This window comes from Pocillopora verrucosa, chromosome 11, assembly GCF_036669915.1.
Source record: "Pocillopora verrucosa isolate sample1 chromosome 11, ASM3666991v2, whole genome shotgun sequence".
Lineage (NCBI taxonomy): Eukaryota > Metazoa > Cnidaria > Anthozoa > Scleractinia > Pocilloporidae > Pocillopora > Pocillopora verrucosa.
This window is the reverse complement of record NC_089322.1, coordinates 15,779,134-15,801,604: the sequence shown is the minus strand read 5'-3', so window position 1 is coordinate 15,801,604 and position 22,471 is coordinate 15,779,134. Positions and strand designations below refer to the sequence as shown.

Below are 22,471 nucleotides of genomic sequence, written 5' to 3'. Positions count from 1 at the left end.
AACATCCTTATTGGGGGCTTAAGTATGCCTTTGGACCCTTTGCCAACCTCTACAGAGATGATATGTGCACTTAACAGAAGTCTGTGAACATTCTATATATATAATTTACAGCCCTAAGAATGAAAGAGATTTAAAAAATGAGTGTTTAACAGCTTATCTGGGTTTTTCTGTGGTCTTCACTGAAGTTTTCTCTTCTTCATGATGAAGTTGCCTTTCTTCCCTGACCTTTTCAAGTCTGTTGCGTCACTCATTATGTATGCAATATAATTAAATGTCTTTCAATAACACTATTTATGAGAAATTTACATAAAGGTTCTTTACATTCAAACATTACCACATTGAGGGTTAAAACTTAGTTCTTGTGTAAAGCAAGTGTGAAAGAATAATAATAAATGTTCTTTTGTGCTTGCAGTTTGGTAGTATTTTTGTTGATAATCCTTTCATCTATTATCACTTTACAGCATTGTATTCCACAGACTTTGATGGATCTGCAGGAAACTTCTTTTGGCAAAAGGTCATCAGACGTTTCAGTCCCTGAGAAAGAACAAAACTGGTTCACGGCAACACATTTACGACATTTTAAGACACATCTTATTGATTTCATTAGATAACTATTTTTCATCATTATTTTCCATCTTAATCTTTACCTGAATGTACTTCCTTTGAGTTTCATCATTGAGAACATCTGATAAAACAAAAGTTAAGGGAACATAGCAATAAATGGAAACTTGATGGGCTACATCATTTGGGTAGAAGTGACTGTTAACCCCTTCACCTCCAAGATCTTATGAGTAATTCTCCTCAATTTTTGCCTTACAATTTTTGTGGTGTCAGTTCGGAGAATTTGGTATTTGATCAACTTATGATCCCCTAATTGATATTTTTCATTATTCTCATTAGTTGTCTGCCTGATATTGTACTGACATTGTAAGGAGAAATTCTGTCTTGTCCACCTATGAGAGTTGAAAGTTTAAGAGAATTGTGATCGTTGTACTTGAGCTTTAAAATTCAGTGGAAATCCTCCTGTAAATTGGCAAACATCAAACCAGTAAACTGGTAAAAGGGATACGAGCCACATTCTGGGCAAAAATTTTTTCTCTTCCTGTTCGTGCATGGATTCCCACCATAGTTACACCAATAGGCCAAGGTGCATTTCCTATTGCCATCTGAAGATATGAGTCATTGGCCTGTAGGATAAAATATAGTGATGCTTATCAAAATAAGCTTCCCTTTAAAATATCCTTCATTAGCAACAAAAATTTCTTATGAAAGTCCTACTAAAAGTTGTCTTAAATATCTTTTAACTCTTTCCACCCTAGCATCAGTATGCATATTCTCTACTCTGCTCTCTATACATTTCCTGATGTGCTGACAAGGAGAATTTGTTTAACAATCAAGAGCTTCTTTAGTTGGTGATCATTTCCTCTTTTCTTGTAACTTTAATGTTTGATTCAAGGGTGATATTGTAAGGAGAAATTAGAAGCTGGTCACTCTCAGGGGTCCAAGGGTTGAATTGGAGTATAGTCTCTAGATGGAATTTTTTTTTTTTGGAAACAAATCAAAACAATGAATAAAATCAATGAAAGATTGAAGTAAAATCAAAGTAACTAACATCATTGAATTGACTTCATACCTTGACATATTCTCTTTCTAAAAGATTCATTATGATGGTTGTTAATGCACCAAGAATATCTTGAGGTGTTTTCTGTATGGAAACAACAAACAAATCCAACATCAACAAGTGCAAGTCTCTGAGGTTTTTGGATGACATTTAATGAGTTCAACATCTTTTTTTTTATAGCAGAAATTTCCATATGGAGAAAATCTATATCATTTTTGAATTTAAAGTTATCACTCTGATTATTATAGAACTCTTATTGTTGATGACTTTGAAAAGCCATGATAATTGTTAAAAAAGCACAGTTCTTCAAGTTTTTTGTTTACCTTATTTTTAAGTTTTCTCAACAATGGCTTCAGATATGATTCTGTCTGTCTTTGAGTAGCACCTGCCAATTTTGCCTATTTGCAAACAAAATAAATAAAGTAAAAAAACAAATAACTAGGTCAATATATTCAGCACCTAAACATGCTTTTGACACAGATAAACACAACTGGAAAGAATCCACTTGTGTTTAAAATACCAAAGGCTAGGAGGCAGACAAGTTGGCTATTTGCAAGCCACAGCACAGGGGTGACCTGAAGACTACACATGTGCGTTAACACCTGGAGACTGCATGGGCTGATACTGATATTTGATTGAGCCTTCTGATGGTCTGCGTGAGGGTAGTCCAAAGAGGGACTGCTATCAGTAGTACTGACTAATGCTTCAAAAGCCTGAACAGAAGTTACCATCATAGTCTAGTGAAGAGTTCTTGTCAATCAAGTTCATGTAAACAGTTAGTCAATTTTGCTGTGATGTTAAAATCATACTGATCTGTTGTAAACATTTCATTTTGGTTCCAAAGGAAAAAAGAGATGGATTCATACACTGTAGATCTTCAGTTAGTATAAAGTAATTTCAATTTCTAATTCTGTAGTGAATCATGAAAAATGCTCTAGCTCTAGCTAAAGGTTTTTTTAAAACAATTTTAGTGCAGTGTGCTACCTCAAGGCTTCTTTTGCTATCATCAGATCTTGTCTTGCAATCCTTAGCCCATAAACCAAGGAGGAACTAAAAGGAAAACAAAACAAACAGACATCTAATGACAAACAGAATCTATTTTGCTGTGGATTTGTACAGTAATAGACACAGATGACGTCAAATTGTGTTAAGAGCATCAATGACATGCTCAGCTGTGGGTCATCTGCTGCATGCTTGTTTTTTTTTTTTTTTCATTAATGCCTTTATCCAAGTGACAATTTATACTTTAATACTGCATAATTAACAATTTTCTGTGAAAGTACAATCTGCAGTTCACCTGAATAAACTTTAAGATGACATCTTGATCCAAATTTTCATTACCTTTACCCATATTTATGGCCAGTTCCTTCAAAAAAAATAGAGAATATATTGTGCATATAGTTTAAAAAATACACAAAAATTAGCATTAAAAATATCTTTTTAATTGCAAAATATATTCAAAAGTAGAAAGCTAACCAAAGATAAATTTACCTTGATATCCTCCAAGGTTGTTCCATCTTCTTCAACTTGTGACGATTCTTCACTTTCTGAACTTTGTTGTTCACCACCACCCTACAAAAACATCCTTCTGATTAATTGCCTTATTCTCCTTACTATCTTCCACAAAAGTCTGTTTTGAGCCAAGTGCTCATCTAGTCACTGCTTGTCCTGGTTTCCTTAGCATCAAGTGACAAGAAATGTTACTACCACCTCCTTCCCTGGATGGGATGCCAGTTCATCACAAAGTTACCCCCAGCATTTCATCAGGCCTCCCTGACAATTCACCAGTACCCATTTATACTCCTGGATGGAGATAGGCACTGTTAGTGTTTTGCCCAAGAACTTAACACAATGAACCGGCCAGGTCTCACACTCGCAGAGGTCAGAATGGCCGAGTGGTTAGTTAGGGCGCTAGACTTTTAATCTGGTGGTAAGGGGTTCAAGTCCTCCACTCTGCCACTCACTAGATTTGTTCTTGGTCACCCCTATTTCAACTACTCAGCTGTGCTGTGTAAATAAGCCAACTGTTTTGTCTCCTGCCAGTTGGGATTTTCAAGCACTTAATGTTTATCTGAACTATTTGTTTCTCTCTCTTTTCTGGCCCACAATATAAACAACTTAGTCCACCAATAATTGTGATAGCTATTAAAGTCTATTTTTTTTTTAAAATTCTGACCTCTTGAACCAAAGTCCAGCACACTAACCATTAGGCTGCTGTGTCTGACACTATCTGGCATACATTTCCCAATATTTTTACCCATGTATTCAATAAAAATCATTTATTAACTTTTTTGGTCACTTTTTGTTTGATGAGAGCATACCTGCTGTTTAATTAACTCTGCTAAATATTCCTGATCCACTCTTTCCATGGCTGCTTTGAAGTCATTCCTCAAACCCTGGTGCAAAACAAAAAAAAAAAGCAAAACAAAAAAAAAAAGCAAAAAAAAAAAAAGAAAGAAAAACTGAATAAATGTACAAAAGGATCCTCTTTGGAATTTTTCCATGATATGCAGTATACTTTTCTCTGCACAACTTCTCAGTGTTAAAAGTAGATATCTATGTTTCTGTAGGATTAAACAAAATGTTGTGAATCTTCAAGCATTATTAATTCTTTCAGTAATTCCCTCTTTTATCTCTGTTGTTCTCTTATCTGTATACAACATAGTGTTAATCATCAACAAGCTGTATATATTGAATTTAAAACAAAAAAAGTTGGATTGAATTTCAATTCAATACCTTATTAATTTCTGGAGCAAGCATCTCAATTCTCCTGTTGATTAAAAAATTAATACATTTTTCACTATCAGTGTTTTGCATGCAATCCTGTAAAAGCTAATCACAGGGAGAGACACTGACTTGGCACTCCTAGCTTGACTTTTTTAAGAGAAGTAAGTCAGCCAGTGAGGAAGAAAAAAGCTCAGGCAAGTAAGGAAAGTTTTATGGAAGAAAACAGTGGAACACATCTACACATAATCCTGTCAAAATGTTTAGTACCTCACTTTGACTTCAAACCTTAAAACTAAGTTAGACAAACCATGCAAAACAGGTTACAAATTTAGCCTCCTTTTTTTGTCATGGTCACCAAAGCTACCTAACTAGTCACAGCTTGGAGCCTTATAACTACAAACCTCAATCTTTGACAAGCTTCCTCATCACTCTCAGCAAACAATCTAATTGGTTCTGCCCTTTCTCTCAATCTACGAATCACCTTTAGAAAGGAGAACATTCAATAAAAAAAGTCTTCTAGCTGCCACAAACATTTCTTACAGGTGAATATGGATAAATCCAAACACTGCAAGGAAGATCAGAGGAAGAAGAATCTTTCTCCTATAGAAGTGTCTCATACTGATGAAATGCTGTTCTATTATTAAACATTTTCATTGGAGTATTTTCAACTTTCTTAGAGATTTGTGAGTAATTTCATTACTGCTGGTTACTGCTAAATAATTTAGCAGTAATTATTACTGCAGCTAAATTACGATAATGACCTCCTCTCTTGGAATCAGAGCAGAATTTGCTTCATTTTCATCTTTTTTTCTTTTGAAGGCAGCAAATATATCATCATCTGCAGCCCTTTTACCAGCTCTCTCCTGAAAATGGGTCAACAAAAAACTCTCACAAGGCATATTTCAGTAATGAAAACCGGATCAATATCAGTATCTGGGCAACTGCCCACCTACCCCTCCCCTAACCCAACATTAACCCTAAATTGTTATCAATAGACTGTTGTTGGGTTAGGGGAGGGGTAGGTGGGCAGTTGCCCAGATACTGATATTGATCCTGAAAAACATAAATATTACTGTCATAGTAAGTGCATTAAATTCATGATCATCGTTAATTTTCCTTGTGTTCTTCAATTCACACTGTCTCCTACCAGGCTATAACACTTTTGGCAAAGCAAAGGGATTTCAGAGGAACCTGGTGGCTGCCAGAGTTCCCTCAGCTTCTTAATAACATGCCGCCAGTTATGCTGGTCAAAAAAATTACCTTTAAGCCCTTAACCCTATAACTCCCATGAGTGACCAATACAGAATTTCTCCTTACAATATCAATACAATCTCAACCAGATAAGTGTTGAGAATAAAAAAAAATATCAATTTGGGGATAATTACTAAATACTAAATAAATACTAAATTCTCTAAACTAACATTATAAGAATGGTATGGTCGACAGTAAGGAGAATTACAAATTTGATCTGGGGGTTTAAGGGTTAATGAACTCCTCACAGTCACCTGTTTTTACCAAGTCCAACCCCAACTCCAAACCATTTTGAAATCCCTGAAAGCAGTATATATCCTATAGAACCTCTTATTCAAAGAGAAAAATCATTTACCTCTTTTTCCTGAAGCCTTTTCTAGATTGGAATTAAAAATATACAAAGTGTTAAAGGACTAAATTCATTTGGTAAAATTAATTTGCATTTAAAATTTGTGAGAAATCAAGTACTGCAGGCTTTTACCTCTTGCTTTTTTCTATAGTCTTCTGCCTGTTTAGCAGTTAGGTCCCCACGCTTAAAGTATTTTTTATTCTGGTGAAAGACAAAAATAATATCATGATGCAGCCTATATTACTGACATTAGCAACCAACTAAATAAAAATGTTGTTTGTAAATATGAATGTTGTAAAAACTGAAATACCTCCACTGACCAATTCTAAGAAGGGCATAACTTAATGCTATTACTAAGAAAATATTTCAATGCTGTTAAATTAATAAATGATAAATTTGCAACTTCTTTATGCTCTCTTAGCATAAAATTGTTGGCTACAGTAGCATAACACAGCAATATTCAGAACTGATGTTAATAGGTCCCCTAAAGTTTATTTATTAAGTGTTTACCAATCTGTCATTTAAACCTTTACTTCCAAGATCACACAATCAATTCTCCTTACTGCATACCATATATTTACTTATGTTTTAGCTCTGAGAATTTGGTATTAAATCAAGCACTCTCACTAAGTTATTCAGTTGTTTCTTCACATAACCTTTCTGCTTGTTTACCTGCATATATTGCAAAGTGGAATTCTTTTTGGATCATTTGTGGGAGTGAAAGGGTCAACATTGTTTTTAATTGATTACATTGGGTCAAAGCAAGCCTCAAATGTACAAAATGTAAGTTAAACCAAAAAGAACTATCACAGCACAGAAGGGAAAATCAAGATAGTTGACTCACTTCCTATTTCAGTGATAATGATTACCAGTCTAAATTCTCTTTTGTTCCAAAAGTGATTTGGTGATATATTTTTTGTTAATCTAGCAGTCTTGACTTGATCTATCTGCAGTGGTCGGCATGCAGATTGTAAACGTGCATGTAGATGTAGTTATAATTTTTTGTGCGCCTGCAGTACAAATTCCAAGGCTCAAATTATTTGCTGAAAACAACTATGTTTTTACTGTGTGCACAGCTTGCTCTTTGTCTTTCCTTTGCCAAACAACTTCTTTCTTCTTGGTTAAGTATTTAAAAAGTTAAGAGAGAAGAAAATTTGAAAACGAACCGTGAATAGATATGATAAAGACATATTCATCTTGCAAACATAGATAAAGAATTGGAGAATCCTATTCGAGCTGGTTCTGTTCGAGCCAAACGTTTCTCTCGTATTGTAGTTCTAATTTAAAGATACTTACCGATGTGACTTCATTTTGATCTATCTGTTTCCTTTTTCTATCGAGTTCAGCAAGAAGAACGTCCATTATAATTACAACCTCTCGAAGGTTACAGTTTCTCCTAATAATTACAAACTCGTATAGAAGCGGAATAGTATCCTGGCAAGATTCTTCATTAAACCCGAGAAGACCCTGGGAATGAAAAGTTGCATGACAAACTGGACTTCCGGCGGAAATGCCGTTAGAATTTCCTTCTGAGGCTTGGGTTTTCTTGCGAAAACTTCATAAAATTACAGTTAGAAAAGTTGATCGGATGAAATCTACAAGAAAGGCTTCATTTTTTCACTGCTTCTTTGTTTTCTGAAGATTTCCTTTTATCAAATATTTAATGCAATCCTTAATCGACCCCATTCCTTTCTAGGGTGCTTCCCCCCTTAGTCTACCTATGCTGAAAGTAATGATTGCGCTACGTCAATTTTTTTCCGAGAAACCTGATTCTGCAAGTCCTCTTCGTTATTTGAACTCAATGTGACCTTCGGTTGCTTTCGTGTATTGAGTAAAGGTACGCTTTATCGCTCTTAAATCATGGTTTTAGAGAGATCCTTTGTGATTCTTTGTTTTTAATCACATTTTGCAGCTGTGAGGTTAAAGTCAAGCGGAGTTCTGTCCAGAAGACATCGAACTACTCAAACCTGTTGTAGTATTTTCCGTTTCGCCCAGAAACGATGCATTTCTCTTCACTTTCGAACGGTAAAGAATCCTCTTTAAGCTCAAAAGATGCTACTGCCCCAGTTACTCTCGATGTCTCTATCACTACAGCTGTGATTCTAGCCACTCTTTCTTCCTTTCTGTTCTTCTTGGCTTGCATTATAGTTTTCATATATTTCAAATGGCGTCTATGTCGACACGTTGTGGAAACTCGTATCGGACTTGTGGTCTTTTTCCTCGGAGCGTTACTCACCCTCATTACAACCCTCAGCTCCTATGAAGAACAAGAAATTTATGCAGTGTATCGCTTGACTCTCTTGGCCTCTTGCGGAATTGGAGTGTTGATGATAGGTTGTGCAATGCTTTTCGAGAATCCTTCCCCTGACAGGCCGCTGGATGACTACGGCTACGAAAGACTCTCTGTTGGTTATATGCATGGTAGCTTGGGAATGATCATCTGGGTCATAACGATACCCCTCAGCATACTAGAGCTCTTCTTCGCCATTGGAGCTGCTCGGAAAGCACCCAACACAATGTATGCTGCTGTGAGGTACACAGCTCTGGCGCAAAAGATTGTCCAAGCAAGCGTGTACTACTTTAGTCTGCGACACAAGGTTGCAAGAGGAGATATGCGTATGGCGTGTTCGTGGCTTTTCAAGATAATCTCCGTCTTCAATTTTGCTTTTTTTATCGACTCACTAGTAACGTCAAATTCTGATAACGACTTTGTCCTAAGTCTGTTTGGCAATGGGTTCTCCATCGTGAAATCTGCATATAATGCCTTACTCATTGATTACAGACTGCTGTGCTGTTTGTTGTTTTTGGAGCATTCTTTGGAGTTGATGGATGTGCGCATAAACCGACCCATTGGAGATATATTATTTAACCCTGAAGCTAGTGAGGCAATGATGCAAGATTCTTTGGCTTCTGCGGTTGTTAATGTGGAAATCTCGCATTCCTCTGGCTATGGATATGTCATTGGCCTCATTCTGGTTGCCATGCAACTGGTAACTGGACTACAGTATCTTGGATTTGTGGGAGAGTGGACAAACATGTTCCCCATTCTAGCTTGTGGTGTTGTAATAATTTTTGGTCTCTTGCTACTCTCTGGAGACACAAGTTTCCCAGAAAACAACAGAGAGAGGAAATGGCGTGAGACTGAATCTAAGGCTATTGATATCATGGTGTGCTTTATGGGAACCATTGGCTTTATCTTCTGGTTCATGAAAGCTTCCTACTGTGGTCTTTGGGCCTCACAATACTCATCAACAACTGACATTGAGTTTTATCAGTATCTCTCTTGGACAACAGTAAAAAACTTTGCTTATGCAATTGTAATCATCTTTCAGCTTTACTTCTTTGTTAAAATGGGTCCACATTTTGGGTGTGACCGTGAGAGCAGTCGTCAGAGGGCAAAACACTTTTACGTCACAACTATCATGATGGCTCTGTTTGCACTCCTCATATCACTTGTCATTGATGAATTCAATGGCCGAGTAGAAAAGCTTCTTGCTGAAGCACACATCAGCAGCACCATGTCAATATTTTTCCAGGCAGCAGCCCCCATACATCTTGGCTTTAGCTTGCACATGTTTCTGCATTTCTTCATTATGAGCAGAAGATTGTCCCAGTTTCAGTACAACTGGCAATACAACCAGGCAGAAGAACATCAACATAGTCAACAGTCCTCATTAGGGAACACTGGTGGTAACAGTGCATCATCAAATGCTGAAACAGGGGATGAAAGACAGCCACTGATTTCCCGCCCAACGTGATCTATATCACTAAGACGATTAACAAATATATTACATGACTTGCCATGCTGCGGTTCTGTAATAGATATTAATGATGTCAAATGGGGTAAGAACAAAAAGGTAGGACACAATGAGCAGTGGAGAGTGTCACTGATGCTCTTTTTTATATTTTTACGTCTTCTGTGATATTTTATTGTACAGACACAGCTAAATAGAATCTATTTGTTTTCTAGCATAACAAAGCAAAATGTTATTAACAGTGATGTTGTTTATGCATCTGTTCTCCAGTAGATTGTAAGTAAGATCAAAGCAAAATGCATCTTTAATTCAGCTTATCATATAATTTACAATAAAATGCATACCTTAAGATTTCAATGTTCTATTTCACCCAAGTTTTCAAGAACTTGAAGTAAATTGTTTGTACTGTGACCTGATTCATCTTGCAAACAAGAGAAGACTTTGTTGATACCTTGAAAAGACTTAGTAAATCAGATTTTGTTTTTATTAAAAATGACATTATTTTGCATGCTTTTATTTAACCAAGCTGTTGAGTTTTCACTGAAAGTGAACTTAAAAGGTCAAGAGAGTAATGTAAGATCACAAAGGTTTGAAATTATTACAGTGATCTTCAAATAATACATTGATTGGCATAATGTAATGTTCTATGTACGCCATTAGGACCTACATTATTAAAGCAAGAAAAGGATTATGGGACATGAGAATGAACTGGCCATGTTGTTGTTAAAAGTGTGCATTGATTAACCCTTTAACTCTCAAGATCTGATTGTTAATTCTCCCCTTTGGCTGCTACCACTTCCTTGTAAAGTAGTTACGAGAATTTGGTGTTAGATCAAGATGAAAACTTCATGATAAGTTTGAGTATTCTCATTACCTGTTTGCTGGATAATTTATGGATATTAAAGGGAGAAGTTGTAAATTAATCACCTTTGGGAGTTAAAGGGTTAAGAGACAATTCTACTGTTGTCATATGTCAAACATTCTTTCCTGTGATCTATCACTGTACAGACCCACAGCAATTTGGGATCTTTTTGTTTTAAATGATGAAAAAGCAAAATGCTGTTAATGGTGATATCATTTTTGTGTTTGTCCTCCATTAGTTCATAAGTAAGAACCAATCAAGTTATGTACGTAATTCAGCTTATCATACTTGGTGTCTTTAATCTCAGTGGCAGATGAAAACAGTACAAAAAAGATTCTGGTATTTGAAACATTGTTTTGAACAAATATTCAGATACACTTCATAAGATAGAAGATCCCTTGTGGATTTGTGAATTACAGTCAGCCTTGAATGAAGATCAATGTGCACAGAGAGAATTTTAGTCGTCATCAATTTGTTTGTGTTTTGGACAAATTTGATAAAGATTTGCTGCACATTGATGTTTGTAATTAAAAGAAAATCAAATTACAGAGATAGGTGTGGTTTATTTTTTTCATTGTTGTATACATTTTATTTCTTCCAGTGCAAAGAAGTACGAATAGATGCACTGTGATAAATAAAAATCTATTTTTGACCTCTGCTTGGTTGATGTGTACTATAAGCATCATTTTCCCTGGTTACTGTACTGTTCTATTTCCATGAAATTGTTTGTACAATTTGTTAAAAGAGGGTTCAGGCGGAAGGCAGTTGCCAGTAGGGAGTGGGGTAGCTCAGAGGGCATCCTCCCTCTGAAAATGTTTTTGAGTCTACAGGAAACATTTGAATTCTTTGAAGTTGGCCATCTCAGTGCATGGGGTTCGATTGCCTCCCTCAGCCGCCCACCCTCTTAGATAACAAAAATTAGGATAAGCTGCCAAACTATGAACGAGCAGTGCTAATTTGTGAGTATGTGTCTTTGTGATATTTTATTTTTTGTGTGTGTTGGAGTTCAAGTGTGGATTGCTCTCTACAAGTCTCCCCTAGGAGAGAAGTTCCAACATACTTGGATCAAAGCGAGATAAAAGTAAGCGATGTGAGTGCTGCGCAAGGGCTTGGGCGAAAGTGTACTCAACTGGAACACGGCATCGTGAAATAGGCGTTGACGCTTCAATTGGGTGGGGACGCTTGAGGTGGATGGTGATGTCTAAAAAGCCTGTCGACGTCAACAAAGAGTAGTTGCGCCTATATCTGGCGGCTACATCCTAAACTGGCTTTGACTTCTGACATAAGCGGTAGCGCGGCAGTGACGTGTACATAACGCAGCATGGACCCTACGTCTAATTTGGGTCACGGCGCCTTAGATTTACGCTTTCGTCTCACATGCTGTTGGACGATAATGATCTACCCTGTTTACAGAATTCTCTATTCATTTAAATCTTCGTTCAGAGCACGAGAAAACAGGAACTAAGAGCAAAATAACGAAAGCGAGCTATGAGGGCGGAGGAGGCCTGGCCTCGGCCTGGCGCGCGCGCTTCGCTTGCAGAAAGATGAAAAATTGCACAGAAAAGCTAAGGTTGCTACAGATGAGAAGCGATGTCAAGTTCATCTAGCTGTGCCCATACAATTACGGGAAGCACAAATTTTCGTAGTTTGCGACGAACCAGGAAAAGGTACTTCTATTACTATCCTCAAGGAAGGCTGAAAGCAGGGCGGAGAGAGGTTGGCTCAAACTCTCTCTCGGCGCTGCTGAAAGAGGTTGGGCGCGGTAGCGCGCGCAAATTTTCATTTTACGTAATGCTAACGTAAGTTCACGTCACAAAGAGAGATCACGCGTCAGAAATTGAAAACGGCAAAAAAGTTTTGCAGAGTTAGCTGGCAGGAAAGACGTTCAGACTTGCAAACAGAACAGTTAAAAAACTACGATGGCGAGTTGTAAGAAGAAATACTCTGAGCGTAAGTCAATGAAACGATTCTATGATCTTAAACAAAAGCAAGTGACCGGCTGGCTGGAAAATTCCAGGTTCTTTTTATGGCAAATCGTGTGGGAATATTTGCGCGCTGAACCTAAGAGTAAAAATGAAAAAGTTACATACAACCAAACGTTTCGATAGTTGTTACCAAAACTGTCATCTAGGGCGAATCGTATGCTGGCTCCACGGCAATAATAAACTTCACGGCAATAAGCTCCTCAGCAATAGGCTCCACAGCAGTATGACATTATCTTACTCATTCCTCCTCAATTATCTTTGCAACAAAGACGGTCAACGATCATTTTAGTACTGGAAAACGTGTTTAATACATTCCATTACCATGACAGATTTTTCATTTTAAATTATTTTTTTAGTATTTGGGGACATTTCGTTAACCATTTTCATCGCATTAGAGCAATTTTCAATCATCATATTGAGCGTCGAAAGTAATCCGAGATTGTTTGGGTTTTGCTTTACTTCGCTCTGTGATTGGTTCTGAAAACTCGCGCCATTATCTCGGCCAATCAGGTGCGAAACTAAAACCTCAACCGCCCGGCATGTTTTCCCGTGCTGTAGGCGCTTGGTCTTTTTTTAGCTTGAGTTCTCATTGGCTCTCGAGGGTATATTCCTTTGTTCTGATTCGCCGATGTGATTACATTGGTTTTGGTTTTACGACACTGAATCAAAAATTACTTTACTTTCTAACGTATTGTATTTGTTTTAGTTCGCACAAACCGCAAGGAAAAGTTATCCTCTCCCAAGAAAGAATTGTCTTCTAATGACAGCGATGTGCCTTTGTCTAACAACAATTTAATGTCAAAATGTAATGATCTTGAACAGGCAAACAAGGTAGGTCTAAACACAAGCTATATGCTTACAGTTTCTCGCAAAAATTTAATCAACCTTTGCACAGGTATTTTTTCTTACAGCCCAGGGGTAACTTTACGGAATCAGATCAGTATAGTTGGCGTTGCCCGAAATTTCTGGAAAATAGCGTAATTGGATAAGCATTCAGGCCTTCACCTTGGAATTAAGGAGGGTGTGAAGAAATGAATGTCATCGCAACTTCTTTTTCTCGACCTTGAATGTTTTCAAGTCAGAGAACCCATCTAATTAAATTTCATACATCTATTCTTTTTTTTCATTAGGATTTGAGGGATCTTATCGAGTCCAAGAAAAGCTCGATTCATACGGCACTGACTACAATTCAGTAAGTCACCTATTGGATTTATACGGCTAAAAAATTATCAGTTCTACTAGAAGTGGAAGGGTAACCAGAGTTAAAATTCATAAAAATTAGCTTGCATATGACACAACCAGCGAGCGTACCCTTACTATTAGAGCTGTAGGAATTTGGGACGCGCGTTTCTCCGCCCGTGGGAAGACTGGAGACTAGTCAGAGAGGTTTGTCGGAGGTCTGGCACTAATAATGCTGGGCAGACCTCTTGCTGGCTCGTGTGGTTCAAGGCTTTATCCTTCCCGTGGGGCAAGAAACGCTTGTCCTGAAGCGCTATACTAATGAAGGCTCACTCGCACGCACGCACGCTACGCGAGATAGAGAATACAAGCAAAAGGGAAAGCTTAAAAAGTTACCAAAGAGAAAAATAAGAATCAATCATTTTAAAAGCATTAGCATATTGTTTTAGCCACAGCTTGGAGCTACTGTAGTAGTCAGTAGTCTAAGTGTGTCAGGATTCCAAATTCCTTTGAATTTACTGGTTAAGTTTCCTTTAACAATTGCTCCGGCACATCTTCGGTAAAAAATAAACCCCGTTTTTTTCACAAGTGACGTAGATCGAAACTAACAAAAAAGGTCGAAACAATAGAGATCAGGAAAAAAAGAGTACTGAAAGAAAGAAAAAACTAACAGGTTCTTTCATCGAGGTAAACCTGTTACTCTTTATGTAAATATGCACCTGTTCAGTGTTCTCAAGTGAGAGAAGGGGTCAGCTGAACACATGCTACTGATCTATAATATTACTTAGTGCACTTGAATAACTGGACATAAATTAGTTAACATCCTTCTCTTGCACAACTAAACTTTTCCATTTAAATTCCCATGCAGAGATGTTCAACTGACTGTGAAAGAGGCGCGTAAAAGACTTGAGACGGAGACCGGTGCCATGAAGGTGAAAATGTAAACTTATTGTAAGAAATAACATTTAATGAAGTTTTCTCCTCAGTTTAGGTTAAAAAACTTAAGTTACCAGTGGTCTTTCGAGCCAGGCGGATCGTTAGGTTTAATGAAACTGTTTTTCACCAAACACTTTTTATTTTTTAACAGATTGAATTGGTTAAATTGCGGGCGGAGCATGTGCAGAATTACAAGCAAGTATCAGTTCCAGATCATTAAAGGGTCGATCTCGGTGTTGTATTTAGTGTTACCCTACAAGAGTATTATGAGATGTGATTTGCCCCTGAGGTGGCTCTATCTACTAACTTACTGAAAACACTTCGTATTGACGAAGTGTTCAAAGATTTTTGTAAATTGCAGACGGTTAAAACAAGGCTTTCTATGGATGAAATTTTAAATAAGCACGTAATTGAAAGGTCTTGCGAGAGGGAGAGAAAAGACCTAGACATATTTTTCTGGATTCTTCTCAAGTGTTTGCCGAAATATTGTTTTCTATCGCACCCGGTATCACATATACTCATATACAGTAAAAGTAATGGGCTCCTAGTAAAACGGTAACACCAAATTATTTGTTTGTTTATGCTTTTTACCGAATAATGTTCTCTTTATTTTTTGTTCAGACAATGTAATGTAAGCAGGATTCAAGAAGAGAAATATTATATCAATGCTGTGAGTAAACGATGGTTTAATTTTTTTTTTTCAAAAAAACAATTCATTGCGTCAAGTCTACTTCTTTATTCTAACTTCTTTGTTTTCCTGGGTTTTTCCCCCTATTTTAGGCGAACGTAGACAAGATAAAAAAGTTGCGAAGGTGAGTACGTAGTTTTGCAGCTGTCTTTCTCTCTTCGGCATTTTCTTTAACAAGTGCAATTAATCGGTTTTCTTTACTGTGGGGCTTCTCTTACTTCAAGGGAGCAGCCGACATCTTTGGTGCTAACGCGCATTTCGTTAAAAATTTAACTAACCAAAGGGACTGGGCATTATTTATTACCCTGTGTGAGGGGGAGGGGTAGGGGGTGGGGGATTTTAGGGTGTGTGACAATGAAATTTTATCTGATCCCCCTCAGGCTCTGTAGTTTTCTAATGATCCCCCTCATTGGCAGTCAATTTTCTATAGACCCCCGCTATATACCCTGTTATAAAGAGGGGTCCCCCTCCGTTCCCCGACCGTTCCCCTTTTCTTAAGATGCGTAGCAACTTTTGGCATTGCAAATCATTTTGCAACATTTACTTTAAGTGCTATGCGAACAAAAAGAAATGAAAATCGCGATGGAGAAGTTTAATTTTTAGTACTGAAGCTTTATCTCTCTTCTTTTCTGCAAGTTAGATCCATCTAATATCCTTTTGCCAGTGTTCAATGAAAAAAAATAGTTGACCTCACATTTTATGGTAGATCTGGATCTGAAACTTTATAAATATCTTCCCCTTGAATAGCACCGCTGAAAAGCTCACAGAGAAAGCGACAAACTGCAAAAATGAGGTAAGATTAGAATTTTTTTCTCCAGAAGACTGTGAAGCTTCTTTTTCCTCCGTTTCATATCGTTCCCCCCCCCCCCCCATTCCCCATTCAGCAAATAAAACGAAGCATATAAAAAAACCGGCACAATTGTAGCAAATGAGTGTAAAAGAGGGGAAGGGTTGGACCCAAATTCGACCCAAATCTCCCTCGGTTTTTTCTCTACCGCTACCATCGTGCCGTTCACTAAGTGCTCCTGCAGTGTGTTTTATCAGATACCATCTGACTAACTAAATATTTTATCTTTCAAAAACAGATCAACCAGTTGATGACCGTGAAGGAATCGTCACTTTTAAATTTCAAGGTTTGATCATTGTGATGCAATGCGCTTTTAAAATCATGTGTAAGCCGCTTGTACTCTGGACAATTTTAAAACCAACATGACCTTAAAAACAGGCTTATTACATGCAGAACGAAAACTTATCGCAGCTGGGTCAATCTCTTCCACCCCATAATCGGGTGAGTGTCTTAGCCTTTTACTGAAACCATCGCGACGAAGCTCACAGGCAATTCAAGCTATTTACTATTATGCTGAGGGAAATCTCCATTTAGGTGGTGTCATGTGACTCTGTCTTGCTCTCGTGTTGCATGACGTCGCAAAAAAGGTTGCGAGGGAGATCGAGCGCCAAATTTTGATAGGCTGAGTCAAATTTCAATGAAAACTTCCTTATCAGTACGTCTGACTTGATGTATTTGATAGGTCACTTTTCCCGAGATGCTTGTGACTGTAAAACCCGCTAAGGGTTCCGCCAGTGTGGACGGTAATTAGACTCTTTCGTTCGGGCTTCCTTAAACTTAAGTCGAGCTGAGCTTTTATGTGGGGAGATCGCAGGGGGGGGGGGTGGGGTTTTTTATGTACGGTTTCTTTGGCTTCGATATTCATCAATACAAACACAAATAAGGGCCAGTGATTAAAGCTTTTGGTTGAAATCAGCCGCCGTTTATGTTTTTTTTCTGTTCTTCTATCCGCAGGAAAAGAATCAGTTAAAGGAAGACCTAGAGAGGTTTGCGACCAGTTCGTTAATTCTTCTAAACTTTCCAGTACGACAAACTATGATAAGCCTCTGCACTTATTACCGTGGTTGAGAAAGCCAGTCAATCGTTTTTCATTAACCGACCACAATGAAATCTTGCCTCACAAATATTTCTCCAACGTCGTCACAGCCTCGTTTTTGTACCGAACAAAAAATCCATCCTTACAGCCAGAGATCACTCCCCGTGTTCCATGGTCGACATCTTGGCTCAGTTGTAATGAACGTGGGAAAACCAGAACTTATATTTGAGTGCGTAGCTGTCCACAAGTTGTTGTCAAAGGCGACTAACCATCGCGTTTTCATTTACAGCGAGATTGCACAACTAACAAGGGAACTTGAAGAAAAGGAGGTGAGCAAGTTTACACTATATTTAATCATTGTAAATCTATTAGCACTCTATTACAAATGCCAAAATCTGATTGGCTACACTACTCGCTATCCATTCTGGGATACACAGAGAGTAGAGTAAGGAATCAAACAGTTTGTTGTCGTAAACAAAATAAAATAACAACACAAGTCTCTCCTGTTGCTAAGTTTTGAACGACTACTAGACTGTTTGCTCTCGATTTCAACACGTGATTTTTGATTCGGAATTCGCCTTCATCAACTATAGAAACCGAAGAAAAACCGAAATCTACCGAAGAGAAATCGAATACAAACCGAAGAGAAAACATATAGCCTTCTGAATACTTCTTTCTTCGCTGACTGCTAGGGCAACCTTGCTAAATCAGCGAAATTCTTCCAAGCCTTTTCATTCTCTCCTTACTGTTTCTTAGGAAGCAATCCCTAACAGTTTCGAAACTGAACAGAAATTTAAGGTATGAATGCACTATTATGGCAGAGGTCGCATACTGCTTTTTGTTGTCGGTTTTGATACATGATACATGTCCTACATTCTTTAAGCTCAAGTTTACAGCCATAGTAATAACAGATAACGGGAGATAAAGTTTTTTTAGATAGCTTTTTACCTGTCATTAAACATAACTGACTTGGGACTGACCTGTAGAAAGGTTGTATGAAAAGATGAAATAATTACAAAAGCATCATACTGGAAACGTTCGCGACTCGTACACAATTAGCAAGAAGCCTGGAAGGAATGTGTGCACCGATTGCCTCAAAGGTTAGCTTCCCAAGAGATTAAAAAAAAGTTTGCCCAAATTTTTCATCAAAAACACAATGTTCACTCAGAAAAATATATAAACAATAAAGGTATGTATAATCTGAAAGTCCTCTTCAGTATGGGTCTATTGTAAAGGTCTATCTCTAACATGTAACACGTAACTCGTATCTTTTTTTTCTTTTTATCAGATGAAGAAAACTGAGACATACAGGTAAACATAATCAGGCTCCACAGAGATGTGGTTTCATAATTCTAGATTCAGGTCTTCTAAATTGTTGAATTAATGCAGTCCTAAACGAACGAATAACTACATTGACGGCTTCCTTGTCGTCTCTGGGGAACAGCTACATTTAATGTGGCCGGCTTACTTTTTTTATTCTCCACAGAACAATGAAAGAGCTTTCCGAAAGAGAGAAAGAAATAGCACGAAAGGTAAGGTAAACAGGCCACGTTGTATCACGTTATTTCGTTTCAAAGAGTTATCAGTTATGTAAATATACGGGAAATATTACGCTCGACTTTTGGAGAACACTGCCTTATTTGTGACTTTAGGAGAACGCTACCTAATTTGTTTCTGTGAATTCTTGGGTGTCCTGTGTAACCATAGCGAAAGCTCCACGAATTTTTCCCAATGGATCATCTACCATTTCGGCGCCATCTTGAATGACGTGATGCTCATGTTACATTGCGCACTTCTTGGACTAAACCTAAATAATTTTTGATAAGAGACTAAACTGCAATAATTAAAGCAATTTTCGGGTACAAATAATTGCATAAGGAGCTTGAGCCTCTCTTGACAAAATAGCAGACAGGTAAAACCACGCCAAACTGCAGTGTCAACTGTTAACACGAACGCACTCGATAAGCTGTGATTACTTCTAGTTCTGATCTTGGTTTTTTCTTAAACCACAATTCTCTGCATCATCGTCCCTGTAGGGCCATCAGAAGGAACCGGCCATTATTTATAGCCGGGGGGGGTCGGGGGGTTGGAGGATCAGAGGATTTTGGCTAATTGTGTCACTGTATGATCCTCCCAGAAGGTAAAATTCCTATGACCCCCTCCCCCAGAAGGTAAAATTCCTATGACCCCCCCCCTCTCTCTTGCTGGCAGTCAATTTCTATAGTACTCCTTCTGTTCACGCTCTGTTGGCGACGACTGATCCCCTCCCCGTCCCCCCTAAAAACCAAAAATAATTGGCGTTCTCTAAATACTGTTACCTATCCCCCTATTGTTTCATGAAATTTTCGTTGTGTTGATTTATTAACAGGGACGTCTCCTGAAAGCGTCCAAACACGAGATCAACGCGGAGTTAGAGGTCAGAATAATTATGATTTGACTTTGGTACAAATGTTGATTGAACGTAATTAAACATTAGTGTTTATGCGACTAGTTTACGGAAATAAACGCTTGTCTGCTTTAACTCTTTAACTCCTAAGATCTCATTAGTAATTCTCCTTACTGTCTGCAAAATGGCCAAATGATCCTCATTTTGTTAGTTTGGAGAATTTTGTATCGGATCAATTAGTAATACCATGATTGATATTTTTCTTTATTCTCATCACTTGTCTGCATGATATTGTATACATATAGCTGCACATAGAAAATCCAGTTACGAAAAAAGTGGCCGGAGTCCAAACTCCGTAGAAATTATGTATTAAACTTGTTTAATGAAGTACAACATTTGGCTAAACTCTGAAAATTCTTAAAAATACAAAGAAAAGGGTAGCACATTTGCGCGAACAAAAGCTAAAAAAAAGAGCTGAATAAACTCCGTAAAAACAAACAATAAAAGTACGCGAAAAATGTCTACGTCAGTTTTCAATATTAAGTTAGAATTCTTTGATTTGATTGGCTAATTTGTGAAATCCTACGCTTCGCACGTGAATACAAAAAAAAAGTACAAAGGGGGGAGAGGAAGAGATAAATTGTAATTTGAAATTCAAAATCAAAAAAAATTTCCTACGCGACATCTAATTATAATTTGATGAGAACAGATGTTTTTTTTCTTTCATAGCTCCTCCCAGTTGAATGTAAAGACATGGAGAGGTAATGTTTTGAACATGTTCTTTCAACCACAACTCTCTTTCACTCAAGTTGAAAACGTCAGAAACTAAACGTCTAGCAGCTATGTCACAGGTGACCCAACTTGTAAAAAGTCAAGAGGAAAAAAACAGATAGGAAATGTAAAGGAAGATGATGAAATTTTCTGAGGCTACAATAGATTTATTTAATTTTGGATTAAAAAGAAGTACTAATCAGAAAGTCCCGTGCAATTAATTGAATAACTTCGTCTTTCGCTTGAATAAAAAACGGTTGTATTTTTGTTACAGAGGAGTTGCTGAGAGAGAGAGGCAATTTTCGATTTGGCGTGTTGAGGTAGGCCAGGAAGAGTGTTTATCGATAGTTTGTACCGTAATTTTTTTTGGGTGTCTGTGTTTTGTCTTTCCTACATTTGCAGAGATATGGGAAGAAAAATAATTAAAAAAAAGGCATGTTTAACAACAAACTTTACATTGTCCCGAACATCTAAAGAAATTTGTTTCTCTTCTTCTCACAAGAAAACTCAAAATGGACGTTTAGGTCTGTTACAAAATAGGAAGCCTATTTTCGCCGCAGTTTTCTTGTTTTACTGTTTGCGAGAAGTCTGGTAAGGGGCGAGCTTTCAATCGTGGTGGCTTCCTGACTAACAATAGGTTCCAGCCTTGACCGATCCGATCACACTATTTTAGTTTGTCTTACATACATATTTTTTTTTTCGTCGCTTTCAGGCCAAGATGGAGCTTAACGAAAAAGACAAGTAAGTTCAGTGGACTTATAGTAATACTTGAGGAATCCAGTGCAATTGTAAAATCGATTTGACGTGATTCTATATTTCCCAAGTAATAAACGGCAGTATTCGAAAACTAGAGCGTTGCAGAGAGTGGGGTGAGGTGTGCATGACCCCATGACATGACTGACTCCTTTCTGGTTCAGAAAAAATAAAACTTAGTGAAACATATTAGGAAGCTCTTAGATTCTCAATGAACGCTAATAAAAGACGTCCTTCCCCCTTCTCCCTCTTCTGAAAAATCCAACCTTTATATCTAAGAAAAATATGATAATCAAACTAATTGCTATAAAGAAGAAGAAGAAGAAGAAGAAGAAAAAACAACTCATTGTTTATAAAATCATGTCTGAAACAAGTTAGTATGCGATATTTATTAAAAAAATAAACATAAATCATTCTTTAGCTTTGTTGCTTTGTGTTGCAGTGAGCTTGAAGATCTGAAGACTCAAATCTGTGAGCTCAAGGAAACACTGAAATCTCAGGTATTTTATATTCATTTTTAGTAACAAGGATCCATAAGGCTATATCCTTTTTCATTGTCCTGCTGAAATAAAAGATTTTCCAATAGGCTACTTTTTTTGCTCGATGTAAACAAACTGTTAGTACACAACAAGAAGAACCAGAGATCTTTTCAATTTAGTAATGAAAGCGGTTTTTTTTTATTCTCATTCCGCTATCCCGCTGAAGATTTCCAAGTAATTAGTTATCACCAGCACAACGCTTGTTTTAAAAAATAATTTAATTTTTGATTTTTCGTTTTTGTTTTCGTTTGTAGGTTCTTCTTCCAAAGGAATCTAATCGTTCGGCTAAGCATTTCATTCCCAGACTTCGACGCAGACGATGAGACATTTTAAAGTTACATCATACTGAAACTTAACAAGCCTGTACCTTCAAAATCGAACTCTAATTAAAGTAAACTCTTTGGTTTTCATTGCAAGAATCTGAGTTGCAATCGCTTTGGGGAAAATAGTTCGCTCTCAACAACTGACTACAAATCGTATTAAGTTTTTATTGGATCTAATAGACGGGAATTTTATGATACGTAAGAAATCTCATTACGAAAGATTCATGGAAATTGTATAGAAGAGAACTGTAATGAAAATACTCAGAGTTCAACTGGTAAACGACATGAATTACTTCTGTAGCGTTGTCCTGCCAAATCTTTTTTTATCAAAGAATAACAAGCGGGTCACCAAACAGTTCAACAGGTAAGCGAAGTAAACGTGCTTGTGAAAAAACGCTATGTCAAAAACTGTTTCGCTTATGGATCAACGGTTAATTTTCTGGCTCAAACGGCTACGCCTCAA

General features: G+C 37.4%; 3 protein-coding genes across 3 annotated transcripts; 2 read left to right on the top strand and 1 right to left on the bottom strand.

Moving 5' to 3' along the window:
* Window positions 1-322: 322 nt before the first annotated feature.
* On the bottom strand, window positions 323-7,403 carry LOC131771098 (pre-mRNA-splicing factor 18). The gene is made up of 15 exons (XM_059086852.2): window positions 7,245-7,403; window positions 6,081-6,149; window positions 5,955-5,975; window positions 5,110-5,211; window positions 4,750-4,829; window positions 4,358-4,391; window positions 3,943-4,017; window positions 3,113-3,193; window positions 2,919-2,987; window positions 2,606-2,671; window positions 1,945-2,019; window positions 1,634-1,705; window positions 1,070-1,187; window positions 648-685; window positions 323-534 (listed from the first exon to the last, which is right to left on the bottom strand). Exons 1-15 carry the CDS (start codon window positions 7,308-7,310, stop codon window positions 451-453), a joined length of 1,050 nt encoding a protein of 349 aa, XP_058942835.2. The 5' UTR covers window positions 7,311-7,403; the 3' UTR covers window positions 323-450.
* A 285-nt stretch (window positions 7,404-7,688) lies between these two features.
* Window positions 7,689-11,174, top strand: LOC131771104 (uncharacterized). Its single transcript, XM_059086858.2, has 2 exons — window positions 7,689-7,785; window positions 7,861-11,174. The coding sequence occupies exon 2, from the start codon at window positions 7,949-7,951 to the stop codon at window positions 9,704-9,706; it is 1,758 nt and encodes a 585-aa protein (XP_058942841.2). The 5' UTR covers window positions 7,689-7,785; window positions 7,861-7,948; the 3' UTR covers window positions 9,707-11,174.
* A 1,310-nt stretch (window positions 11,175-12,484) lies between these two features.
* Window positions 12,485-22,008, top strand: LOC131771090 (synaptonemal complex protein 1-like). The gene is made up of 18 exons (XM_066174064.1): window positions 12,485-12,515; window positions 13,257-13,381; window positions 13,681-13,742; window positions 14,598-14,661; window positions 15,446-15,477; window positions 16,101-16,146; window positions 16,439-16,486; window positions 17,155-17,186; window positions 17,385-17,565; window positions 17,993-18,034; window positions 18,525-18,547; window positions 18,723-18,768; window positions 19,605-19,652; window positions 20,352-20,383; window positions 20,668-20,713; window positions 21,106-21,134; window positions 21,589-21,646; window positions 21,940-22,008. Exons 1-18 carry the CDS (start codon window positions 12,485-12,487, stop codon window positions 22,006-22,008), a joined length of 1,014 nt encoding a protein of 337 aa, XP_066030161.1.
* The last annotated feature ends 463 nt before the right edge of the window (window positions 22,009-22,471 follow it).